The sequence below is a fragment of the Lithobates pipiens genome, unplaced genomic scaffold, assembly GCF_037356315.1.
Source record: "Lithobates pipiens isolate NorthernLeopardFrog02 unplaced genomic scaffold, aLitPip1_a1.2 Scaffold_18, whole genome shotgun sequence".
Classification (NCBI taxonomy): Eukaryota; Metazoa; Chordata; class Amphibia; order Anura; family Ranidae; genus Lithobates; species Lithobates pipiens.
In genome coordinates this window covers 626,162,701-626,176,317 of record NW_027507758.1, presented here as the reverse complement: position 1 = coordinate 626,176,317, position 13,617 = coordinate 626,162,701, and the positions used below count along the sequence as shown (strand labels likewise).

The following is a 13,617-nucleotide window of genomic DNA, read 5'->3' as shown; positions in this document are numbered from 1 at the left end:
CCATAGGAATTTCCGACCGTGTGTATGGGGCATAACAGATGTTAGATAAAATGGTGGTGTGAAAGCCGGTATATATGGTATCCAAAACTGGGTGGATGCTGCCTTCCTCAGGTGGGGTAATTCGAAAGGAACTACAAGAAAAACAGAACTGGAAGGCGCATACCTAGTGCATTACCAGAGATAATTTAACCGATTGCCGACCACCGCATGTATATATACGTCGACACAATGGCACGGACAGGAAAATGGGCATACAGGTACGTCCCTTTAAATTTCCCGCCGCGCCATCGCGCGCACGCGCACCCACCGCAAGCTCCGTGAGCATGATCGTGGGTCCCACTGACTCGATGTTCGTGGGGATACCCTAAATCGTCTCACGGAGAGAGGAAGAACGGGGAGATGCTTATTTACATTCTGCCTAGTGACAGGACACTGATCACATCTCCCTGTGATCGGGAGCGATGATCAGTGTCGTGTCACACATAACCCCTCCCCCACAGTTAGAATCACCCCCTAGGACACACTTGACAGACAACCCCTGCAGCGCCACCTAGTGTTAACCCCCTTCACTGCCAGTCACATTTACACAATAATCAATGCATTTTTGATCGCTGTATAAATGTGAATATTCCCAAAATAGCGCCAAAAGTTTCCGATGTGTCTGCCCTAATGTCGCAGTCACGATAAAAATCTCTGATCGCCGCTATTACTAGTAAAAAAAAATATTAATAAAAATGCCATAAAATGATCCCCTATTTTGTAGATGATATAACTTTTGCGCAAATCAATCAATAAACGCTTATTGCGATTTATTTTTTACCAAAAATATGTAGAAGAATATGTATCGGCCTAAACCGAGGAAAAAAAATTTTAATATATTTTTTGGGGATATTTATTATAGCAAAAAGTAAAAAAGAATGCGTATTTTTTATTTAAAGCGCAAAAAATAAAAACCGCAGAGGTGATCAAATACCACCAAAAGAAAGCTCTATTTGTAGGAAAAAAAGATGTCAATTTTGTTTGGGAGCCACGTCGCACGCCCACGCAATTGTCAGTTAAAGCGGCCATCCAAATGGGCTTAAGTGGTTAATAATAAAAAATGTTTTATATAAAAGTGAGTACTCACAAAATGCATCTTTCAAAAGGCCATAAAAACAATGCATGGACATGCACAGTACAGCCATGCCCTCACAGCCCTCATAATATATATATATATTATATAATATAATATAATATAATACAGATTAAAATAATTTTATATATGCTTTAAAATATTTCAATACTTTATAAATTGTTGAGATATAAATATATATATATATATATATATATATATATATATATATATATATAATATTTTTTTTTATTTAGTTTTGTACATTAATTTTTATTATTTAATAATATTTCTTTGAAAGTTAATGATAATAACATAAAAATATAAAGACAGACACAATCTTAAAATATGTTAATAATTTTATTAAACTTTTACATAAAGATTACTTACAATTCAAAAATGAAAAAAAAAAAAACAAATAAAATCAAAAAGAAAATCCAAATGAAAATTAAATAGAAAATAAAAAGCATAAACAGTAAAAGGAGTAAAAGGAGGACGACATAATGTATGTGTATGTGTGTATATATATATATATATATATATATATATATATATATATATATATATATATATATATATATATATATATGTCTGTCTATTTATACATACACACATGTTATAATAGCATGGTTTATAAAAGATGGGTAAAAGAAACAGAGAAATTGAAAAGACAGGAAGAAAAATATAGAGAGAGGGATAAAAGGTAAAGAGATAAAGAATAAATGGACAACAGAAGGTTAAAAAAAAAAATCATACAATATATACATATTTATAAATACATCAAACCAATGTATTTAAAGGAAAATTTTCTAGCATGGTTTTGAAATAAATCAAATCCACTTGTCCCTTTAATCTATGGATTAAAAATAATAAATAATACATGAATAAATATAATAAAAAAAATATAAAACATAATATATTTGAAGTTAATAATAAAACAAATTATGTTTACTATTTAATTATCTACCTGCAATAAAAGATGTTGATCAAAAGAGTGCACTCAGGATAGATGTGGTGTATCTAAAATAAATAAAATAAAAACAAATGGAGGAGAGGAGATGATGAAAAAAAAAAAAAAATATATATATATATATATATATATATATATATATATATATATATATATATATATATATATATATATATATACACATATATCTCATTAAAAAAATGTTGTTGCAAGAATTTTAAAATAATAAAATGACACAAAATATACAGTAAATATTAAACTAAAAACACAAGAATACTGGAGGTGATTAAAAAAGAAAAAAAAAAAATTATATATATATATATATATATTTATTTATTATATTAAAAAGAAAAAAATCTGACAATGACACAAAATAAAAATGATGAAAAAGTCAATTCCATTGCAAAGACAAGCAGACTCGATCCATGGGACAAAAGACACAAAGGAAACACTTGAAAAAGGACACAAGGAATACACAAAGTAAAAAGGAAAGACATTCAAACACACAGAATCAAGAAAGGGAAGATTAATAAAAAAAACACAGAGAATACACAAACGGGACAGAGAAGGAGCACTCAAAATAAACCTTGAGGAGACATCTATAAGCTCATATAGTGATCATATTTAGACCACAACATCATAATACAAAAAGCTTACCTGTTCTGTGTCAATCTGCAATGAGAATCAGCTGCTGGAATTCAGTTGGGTGGCCTGGCGACCAATGAAAAAAGAACACGAGGGGGGGGGGAGGACAGGGATTTATAATGCTGGAAGAAAGTGGACCTGAGGGTTAATGAGGAACAGTTAACCCATAGTGTGCTGACGGGAGGACGACAAAAAAATACTCTGTTGTACATTACATACTCCTGACCCCTGCACTATATACTCTATGTTGTACATTACATTATTCTGTATAGTCCTAATTTTTGGATCCCATATAATACATAGTACATTACATAGTCCTCACTTCTTTTGCACCCATTTTTTCCTACCAGCTAGACATTTTATATCTGATGATCTGATTGGAGCACAGACTTTTACATGTTGATAATAATGTGATAACATCCTCACACTTTGGAACCTTAAACAGAAAGTGATAATGAGGGAGGAGTCAATAACCCAATGATGGGGGGTCTTCAGGATCAGTCCAGTCTTCATCTTGGTTGTTCTCCCCCCATCCTCACTCTCTGACCTCTGGTGGGGCTCAGCCCCGCTGTTATTCATGACTAAATCATGGACTAAATAAGGAAGTGCAGGACTTCTTGTGTTGGGAAGATGGCAATGAGTGATAGAGGGGGAGGGGACACTCTTCCTATAATCCCCTCATCACTGTCACTCCTATAAAAGACAGTTCTCGTTGTTTCCTCACTCTCTGACTAAGGTCCATGAATAAAGAAATGATCTGGTAGGAGATCAGAGGACCCATTTACTAGTTACCTTGAGGGGGGAATTGTAAGATCCTCAGAGACAAAGCTGTCTAATGTGGGCGGAGTCCTGGTTTAGGGGAACCAATCAGCTCATGTCTAGTAATAATCTTTGTATTTCTATTTTAGTAGATGGACGGGAGATGAGGAAAACCTCAGAGGATTGTCTCACTTTGTCTCCAGACTGTAAAGTAGAAGATGAGGACATCACACAGTATAGTCCAGGAGAAAACCCGACTACCTCAAATGTCCATCCGGCACCACACAGTGTAGATGGACCATCGTATTCCTCTTATCCTGAGGAACCTCAGACTGTGAGGGACGGGGCCGTCCTTCCAACAGAGAAGAGCTTTTCCTGTAATGAGTGCGGGAAGTGTTTCCATTTTAAATCCCATCTTAAGGTACATCAGAGAACTCACACAGGGGAAAAGCCGTATTCCTGTCCTGAGTGTGGGAAGTGTTTTAGTTCTAAATTCAATCTTAATGTTCATAAAAGATTTCACACAGGAGAGAAGCCATATTGCTGTCCTGAGTGTGGGAAATGTTTTTCAATGAAGGCCTATCTTCACACACATCAGAGATCTCACACAGGGGAGAAGCCATACTCCTGTGCTGAGTGCGGGAAATGTTTCCCTTTTAAATCCAATCTTGATGTGCATAAAAGATCTCACACAGGAAAGAAGCCGTATTCCTGTCCTGAGTGCTGAAATTTTTTTTCAAAGAAGTGCCATCTTCACACACATCAGAGATCTCACACAGGAGAGAAGCCATATTTCTGTCCTGAGTGCAGGAAATGTTTTTCAGGCAATACCAGTTTTAACAGACGTCAAAGATCTCACACAGGGGAGAAGCCGTATTCCTGTCCTGAGTGTGGGAAATGTTTTTCACAGAAGTCCAATCTTTCCACCTACTGGTAGACACAATGACTGGTCACAAGAGGTACCTGTGCCAACACGTACATACTTCTTCCTGATGGAAGCAGTGGTGGGCACTGACAGGCTAGGTGGGTGATCACCTGGGGTAACCAGTGTACAGTGCTCTCTCAGCTGACCAGGGTCGCTGTATCAGCATCAGTCCCACTATATGGGTCAGCAGGCCTTATGTCTACTAGACGGCAGAGAGTTAAGGTCAATGTCTTCTTTCTTTATCGTACATAACGGGACACAGAGCAGCCATAGTAAATACTATTTGGGTTATACACCACCTCTAAGTAAATGGATACTGGCAAGCAATAGACAGGAAGTTCCCCCTATATAACCCCTCTTACACAGGAAGTACCTCTGTTTTTTCACCAATGTCTGTAAGGTGGTGCTCACTGATGTGCTCTTGGAGCATACTTGGAGGTCTGGAATGGTTCTACTGAGAATCAAGGGCTTCCATCGGATCCATTCCATAAAGCTTAAATTTGGAAAAAAATCTCTTAACCTTCTCTGGAGTTTTAGAGTCCTGATCCCATTCTATGGTCTCCTTTAGGGTCATAACATATGGCTCAATCAGATGTAAATCGAACAAATGCTCCGGCATGTCTTCTGCCTCTGACGAGGAGCCTGATAAGATCTCACAGATTCTTGGCGATTTTCGGCCTTGATCTGTGGAGGATCCTGGTTTAGGTTCTTCTCTAGAACAGGTTGTGCTAGAGGCTAGCTGTATGCTTTCGGCCACTGCCTCATGGATATAGTCCTTAACCTTCCAAGCTTCTGCTTCCTTATCTGTGGCCACATCTTTCATACATTCGGCACATAGAAGCTAGTGCCATGCAAGCCCAGTATAGGTAAGGCCACCTGCCAGTCTCCCAGACTGCCTTGGTCCTACTGTTGAAGATTTACTGCAGCTTGGACCACTGGCAGATTGATCCCTACGTTTGAAATGGGTCCCTGGTTGCATGGACTTAGAGCAGTAGCGGGACTTTTCATTCCGGGAATGTCTTTTTTTAGGGCTTCTGCTCCTAAAAAAGATTAAGCAACACATTACATATGTGTGCAGCACTATTTTACAATTTTAGTCCCCCCATAGACCCCTCCTACCTTAGAGAGAGGAATCGGATACATTTGATAAAGCTGCCAGCCAAAATGGATGGTACCCAAGCCTCATTGGATAGGAGAGAAGATTCCTCAAGGTTTACCTGTAATGCAGCCTTATGGCGCTGGACCCTGCGTAATGGGACCCTGTGCAGTGTTGTTCTGACCAAGATGCTTTCCTGCAGGGTGTTATACAGGTCAAGGGGAGTGGACTCCAGATTAATGGCTAATTTACACTTGCTTCAAAACATGGCTTCAGACACGCTTTTTTAAAGCTCACTGAACGCCAGTCAAAGCCCCAGTCAAATGTTTAGCTTACAGTCCTGTATACACCTGCTATTGCTTGAGGCTTCGTGGAGCTTTGATGAATCTTTGGTGGGGCTTCAATGGGGCTTCAAGCGAGGTTTGCCATAGACTTCTATGGAGGCTTTGAAGATGCTTTTAAACACCACTGAAGCTACATGAGGTATAATTTTTGAAGCTAATTAAAAGCAGGTGTAAACAGGACTGTAAGCTAACCATTTTATTTAGTGACAGATTTCATAGAGCTTTAAACAAGACTCTCTGAAGCCCTGTTTTTAAGCAAGTATAAACCAGCCGTTCATGTGTGTTGAAGCCGCAGCAAGTGTAAATGAGCCTCTAAGGGGGATCCAGTACCTGAAGGTCTTTTATGACAAACCCCGCCACATCTCAGGGGTATTTGGTTGCAGTGTCTCCTTCAGCCACTAGAGGACGCTGGTTCACTCATAGTCTATTCCCAGTCCCATTCCAGTCCTTTACTGTGGAATGTCCTCAAGTCATGGGGCAGAAGGTCACAGTCATTAGATATTCAATTGTTTCTTCACCCCAGAAAACCTTGGTCTGGAATGTTTGTCATCTTTGCAACTGCTTTCTCCATTTTGTGATATGGCTGGTGGGGTTGTTGCATATCAACTCTCTAATACTGGGGGTGCTTAGTCTTGTTTTCCTGCATTGGTTGACATGGCTTTAGATCCTTGTGAGGGTCTACTTAGATAACACCATGGCTGTGTTTCTGTAACTCAACTAATCCCTAGAAATCAGGTGGCCCAGGAGAAAGGGATCTTTACTCTACCTTGGGCGGAACTTTGAGATGAACCCTTTTGGCTGCCAGGTCTGTATGGTGTAAAAATTATATGGACTAATACTATGTCCCAGGGGCCATTCTGACCCCCCCCCTGCAGTGGACCCCCTCAACTGATCCCAGATGCCCCCTGCTGTTGGCCATCTTTCCCTCCTCCTCCTGCTGGCTGCAGCTATTCTCCTGTGTCTAATGATAACTGAGCATAGTAAACCGTGTTTACTATGTGTCAGTATATGAATGAATAGGGGTCTCTATACAGACTCCTATTCATTCATGTAATGTGCATGTGTAGCGGTCATAAGGGCGGCCTTAACTTTATGGGCTTACCAGTTACCTCCGCTTGGCTTGTTCTTCCACGTCTAGGGGTTCCCAGGGTTGATGCCCAACAACTTGGACGCTGACACCAATAAAGTCCTTTTGAAGGGTTTTATTTTGCAGGGGTAACATCCAACAACACAGTCTCGTATAGGAACAGAGGGCAAGGGTGAAGAACTCAGGCACCTTGAACTGCAGACATAAAAAAGTCTCTAATACCACCCAGTGAGTAGCCACTCGCAGCTGGGCGCTTCAAGACTGAACAAATCTCTAGCCAATGATTATGGCAGTCATGACTTTGATTCAGAACTTGTAAAATCTCTGACCTTGAACAAGTTGTAACTGAAAGTGAACAGGAACCTTTTTTCTCAGTACCTGGAACGTTCTCTGTCTCCTTAATAGTACTGGAAAAAGCGTGGATTCGTCAATGTACTTCCCAACTCAGTAACCAGCCACTTCTCAGGATACCAGCTCCTCTGAAGAGTCCTCCCCCGGTCACTTCCACGAGTTGTGGTGCCCCTCCAAGCCGAGAGCACACCCGGACACCTTGAATCCTCCCTTAGTTACTGCGCCTCGGATCAGCCGTTTCCAAGACCCGGGAACAGACGGACCCCACCCCAGACCAGACGGGTGTATTGGGGGTAACCAACAGAAGCATGTTGCGGGTTGTCGAACACCCCGTGAACGGGACCCCTCGCGGGGCTACCCCAGTCCAGGAAACAAGAACAGGCCGCTCGGGCCTCACAAACTCCTCCTGAACACGTGACTTCAACATCTTAAGTACCCCTTCCCAGACTCCTCAGCGGGGCCCAGCACACACACTTCTTGGCTCTGATACCTAAAACTTCCAACCAGGCCTAGTTCTGGCCTGTCATGTGCACCCCACTGTACACCTGACCAAGCAGAACTCTAACACAGCCCAGCCAAACTGATGTCAAAGTTAACCTATATAAATAACCCTCAGAACCCCTTTAGGGGGTCTTCAGTCCATTTATCTGTCTGAAATAAGAGATATCAGGGGTCCGTTTAGACCTCTGATATCTCACCAAAGCCCCCCTCACAAAAAAAGTACAAAATATTAAAAATAAACTTGTAAAAAATAAAAATAAATATTACAATAAAAAAAAAGTAAGGCCTCGTTCACACAGGGCATGCTGCAGTTTATGCCCCTGCGAGGCCCTTTTTAACCGCACAGGAATGCACAGGTGTTCTGTGCATTTGTAGCAACTGCATAAACACAGCAGCTGCTCCTCATTTGACATCTGTGTGGGTCCGGGTCCATGTCCCTGAGCTCACACTGTCTATGTTGGGGGCCATACGCCCACATCAGTGTCAGATTAGGAGCAGTGGCTGTGCCCGTGCAGCCACTGCATCCTAATTGACATGAATGGGACTACTGCCTGCATGGGGATGCACAAAACAACTGTGCATCCCCATGTGGCTAAACGTGTCCACTAATAATAATTTTTAGTGGAAATAGCATTTTGCTAAACATTTGCACAACTATTATGGAGCCTAAAAAATCTGTAGCACGTTTTATTTATTCTACTGGTCAAGTGCTTTCAGAAAAAAATAAAAATAATATATATATATATATATATATATATATATATATGGTCTTTTACAAACTCTGAAATCTGTAATGGAAAAAAGATAATATCATATTTTTAGAGTAAATTGTTTTTATTTACCGTTTTGCACACCTTCAGTTTCACCAGTTCATAAAATTCTAAATTAACAAATATTTATTAATTCAATAATTCAATACAGTCTTAGCTTTTATATTTAGCAGGGATTTTTTTAACTTTTGCCATGTATGTATCCACGAATAATGATTTTAGTGTATATTTAATAAAAACAGCAAATTGATAAACATTTGAGCAACTATTGTGTGCCCTAAAGAAACCAGTATCACATTTTTTTAAATTCTATAAGTCATGTGCTTTTAGAAAATGTATGGTTTGAGGGTTTTTAACAAACTCTATAAACTGTAATGGAAAAAAAAAAAAGCAATGGAAAAACTGCAAACTGGTCACCTGAACTTAAAAGTGGATTGCAGGGCAAAAGGGGTTAAAGCTCTAGTAGTTGCTCACCCTCCAGGAATGGATGTTTGCCAGGTGGATTTTTCCAGCAGTTGTCTCTGTAGGAGTGAGCTCTTCATCTGGAGGGGTTCTGGAGCACAGTCAATGGTGAGGCTCTCCCGATGTGGACTTCTGGAGTCCAGGTTCAATGGGGAACAAAGCAAGTGTGTCTTAAAGAGGAAGTAAAGGCTATTTAAAAATTTTTTTTCAAAATGCAACCTGCAAGGCAAAGGCATAATGAGCTAGTATGCATAGAATACTAGCTCATTATGAATAACTTGCCTGAGAACGAAGCCCCCGAAGCGGTCCTGCATCTTCATGTTCGCCGCTGCCATGTATCCCGGAGTGACTTCCGGGTCTTGCTGCTCCGCGATGACGTCACTCCTGCGCATGCGCACGGGAGCCGACACGAGCAGCATCTCGCTGTGATCTGCGGCCCTAGCCAGTGCGCCTGCGCGCCGTTGTCTATGGTGCATGCGCCATAGACAGTGGTGGCTGTCTTTTTGTAAATATCTCCTAAACCGTATAGGTTTAGGAGATATTTCTTGGACCTACAGGTAAGCCTTAATCTAGGCTTACCTGTAGGTCAAAGTGGTTTGTAAAGGTTTACAACCACTTTAAGACCAGCGTCCTTCATGCATCTGTGTTAGTTGCTCTGGTTACATTGTGGGATCGGTTATCCCTGCTTCTGTCTTCCCTCTGCTGCATGTTTCCCTCATTTGCTTCACTGGATTCAGGTGGAAGGAATTCCTGTGCTTTTGTATGTTGTGACTGGGACCAGGAGAACACGGTGTTCCGATGTTGTGACCTGTCAGAGGGCAATCCTTGGATCTCTGGATAGTCAAGTTCTGCAGTTGCAAGGCCAGATTATTCCAGCCTTATGTTGTCAGTGGGCATACCAGATTGGCTATTGCAGTCAAAAAGGTTTTAAGAGATAGAGGTGTCTAGGCCTTTTGTTTTTCCTGCTTTTTTTGAAGGCTAGTATGACGATGTCAATGAAGACTTTTCAAAAGTCTTGGCAGTATGTTGCTTGGTGTTGGCCTAGAGGTTTCCTCCTTGTTGTATCTTGGATTCCTCCAAATGGGGGTTGATTTGTTTCTAGCCTTGTATATGATCAAGAGTCATATTGTGGCTTTGCCTGTCTTTTGGACGCTGATTGCTGTTCCTGTTCTTGGTGCATGCTTTTGTACTAGATGTCACACTTGTTGTTTCTCCAGTCAGCCCGTCATTGGCTTCATGAGATCTTAATTTGGTTCTTTCTGTTTTTACAGAATTCTCCATTTGAGCCTGTTCAGGACCTTCCCTTTGTTCCCTTTGTTGTTTGACATGGAAGGTTGTGTCTTCTAGTTGCCATTACCTCAGCTCATAGGACTTTGGAACTTGCTGTCCTTTTCTGTAAGGAGTCTTTCTTGGTCTTTGCCTTCATGCTAATATAGCTTTTTGACCTCTTTTTTTATCTAAAGCGGTTTCTATCTTTTCATCTCTACCAGAACAGAGTATTAGCTTTCTTTGTCCTCAGGTTCAGTCATCGGGGGAATAGGTTTTTCTCATGTTGGATATTTCATTGTGCTATCAGGTTGACTGCTGAAATTCTGCAATCAGATTTCTCTTTGTGGCACCTGAAGTCCAAAAAGAAGGATCACACAGTTTCCATGTCAAATTTTTTCTGTTGAATTTGTCAGCTTATTGCCCAAGATCATGGTTTCAAAGGACAGGTTCCACCTTTTATTGAGGATGACACTATCTACCCTTTTAAGTGTATCAGGTTTGTGAAGCTTCTACCTGGTCTTTGGCACACTCTTTTCGATGTTTACTAGGTGGATGTGAAACGCTGAGAAACTGCATTTTGTAGGTGTCTGCGTGAGGTTCTTTCCTATTTCTGGTTGTTTTTGGAACCTGTTGACTTGTTGCCCTCCCTTCGTGTTCTAGTGGAACATCCCTGTTAGTAAGGATTTAAGAAGATGCTCTGTGTCCTGTGATGTACGATAAAGAAAATAAGATGTTTTGGTTTCCCTGTAGAATCCGTTTCTTGGAGTACATCAGGAGACACAGAGGTCCCTCCGCTCTGTGTTATGGTCTATGGCTTGTTGCAAAACTGGAGCCCTGCATACTGAGGCGGGGTTGTGCACTAGGAGGGGACTTCTGCCCTTTTTTCCAGTGTCACCTGTGGATGGTACATAATGGTGTTAACAAGGATTTAAAAAGATGTTCTGTGTCCCCTGGTGCACTCCTCCAAGAAATGGGTTTTACAGGTAAACAAAAAATCTTATTTTCTTAGGAACTCCTAGAAACCTTTTGGAGGAATCCCGGCTGAGAAAGGTTGGACTCAGCAGTAATATATTTCTATACCGTATTTTTCGGACTATAAGGCGCACTTAAAAGCCCTAAATTTTCTCACAAAATCGACCGTGCGCCTTATAATGCAGTGCGCCTTATATATGACCTGTTGACATCGCTGGAGTTCTTTGGTTAATGCACCCGGAATGATGGCAAGCACCGAATAAGTTTTCTTCACTTGGGCTTTGACAGTATCTGTCAGATGGGCGCGCATGGAGTCACAGATCAATAGGGATGGAGATTTGTGGAAAAAGCCACCCGGTCTCTTACCGTAAACCGACGTACCGTAAACCTCTCTCAGGTTGTTCTACTGCGTGACTGATAGCGATGAGTTTGAAATCCGCTTCGTAAGCATGTCTCTTAACAGGAGCCATTTTTGGGGCAGCGGGTAGACCGTAGAAAATGAACGAATGAATGCGCACACCTCCTGACTAAGATGGCCGTAATGCCCAATCCAAGCAGTGCAGCTTCGTGGGATTACCAAAGTTTTGAGTTCAGAGTTTTGTTTCATTAAATGCGCCTTATAATCCAGTGCGCCTTATAGTCCGGTGCGCCTTATATATGGAAATATCCCATTAGCAGGCAGCCATTTGCTAGTGCGCCTTATAATCCGGTGCGCCTTATAGTCCGGAAAATACGGTATATTGTGGCAGCACGCAGGTAAAATCACCTGGTTGTATCCAGGATGGGAAATATGTGTGCCCTAGATTCAGGCTTTATGCAGACTTGTACAACTAGAAGGGAAGAGTTAATGAGCCCAGCTGAAGTAAGTGGGCTCATTAAGACCTCTACAAAAAACCCCAGCATGCTTAGGGAGATGCTCCATCCTGGAACCAGTTTTGTGTTGTATAGACTGGGGAGTGTGAAATCTGTTCTGTGCGGTGAGTTAATGCCTGTGTGGCAAACCTCTACAACAGGGACTGGTGCAGCACAAGGCCGCATTCAGTTGTTAGACAGGAAATCTAAGTGTGTAGTTAGAGGTCAAGCTGACCAGGATTTATTTTCATGTTTTATTTTTGTTTGGCTGTTATATGTATCACTGCATGTAGCATAAATAAACCGCATCTTTTGTTTTTTGCACCTACAACGCTGTCTGCTGTGCCTGATTTTGTGTTGTGAACCCATCCAGGGGGTCACACACACCCGCTGCCGAGCTAACCCCTCACAGTTGGTGGAGAATTTTGGCAGTTTTTTTTTTTTTAAGGCCAGCATGGAGGAGATACTGAGACAGCTGGCTCTAGCAAATGCCAATCAGCAGCAGACAAATGCGAGTTTACAAAGGAGCCTTGCAGCTCAACAACAGAGCCTTGCAGCCCAGCAGCAGACAAATGCGACTTTGCAGCAGAGTCTGGAAGCTCAGCAGAAGGCTCACCAGCAGAGTTTGGAAGCTCAGCAACAAGCCCAGCAGCAATCTGAAGCCCGCTTCATAGACCTGTTGTAGAAGCAAGAGCAGAGTTTTCAACAGAAAATAGAGACATTGATACAGCAACGTCCGCAGACCAATGAAGCAAGTGGTTACAATAATACCGCATCCGTTGGTGTGAGCCGTTTACTGACAAAAATGACTGGAGAGGATGATCCGGAGGTGTTTTTGACCACATTTGAAAGGACTGCTGAAAGGGAAAAGTGGCCTAAGGAGCAATGGGCTGGACTGGTGGCCCCTCTGTTAACTGGGGAATCGCAGAAAGCTTATTATGACCTAGAGCCTGACCAAGCAAAAGACTATGTGGTACTAAAAACAGAAATATTGGCACGGCTGGGTGTCACCCTGGCCGTCCAGGCTCAGCGTGTGCATAATTGGACTTTTCAGGTTGGAAAACCTCCCAGGTCTCAAATGTATGATCTCATTCACCTGAGCAGGAAGTGGTTGCAGCCAGAGACTTTGACCGCACCAAACATTGTGGAACGTGTTGTCATGGATCGTTTCCTGAGAGCTCTTCCTACTGCCATCCAAAAATGGGTAAGCCATGGAGACCCAGAAAATGCAGATAAACTTGTGGATCTGGTTGAGAGGTACTTGGCTACAGAGAACCTGACCACCTCTTCCAGGGACTCACGGACTTTCTACCCTAAGACCAGATCATCCCCAGTGGCGGGTAAGATGACTCCAAGAGGTGAGGGTGGAGAGAGTGAGAGGGTGGGAGTTCTACCTAAGGTCTGGTGGGAGCAACTCAGGAAGCCCATGCTGCAAGAGGCAGCGAAAAAGATTATTTGCTACCGCTGCCGGCAAGAGGGACATATTGCAGCCAATTGCCCAGT

General features: G+C 41.8%; 1 protein-coding gene across 1 annotated transcript in view; it reads left to right on the top strand.

Annotated features, from left to right (window-relative positions):
* The first annotated feature begins 323 nt into the window (after positions 1-323).
* LOC143986868 (uncharacterized) overlaps positions 324-13,617 on the top strand; it is a 57,287-nt gene continuing 43,993 nt past the window's right edge. The window contains exons 1-3 of the mRNA XM_077485274.1: positions 324-329; positions 3,907-4,203; positions 10,704-10,786. Coding sequence (XP_077341400.1) covers positions 324-329; positions 3,907-4,203; positions 10,704-10,786 — 386 coding nt within the window. The remainder of the gene's footprint in view (positions 330-3,906; positions 4,204-10,703; positions 10,787-13,617) is intronic.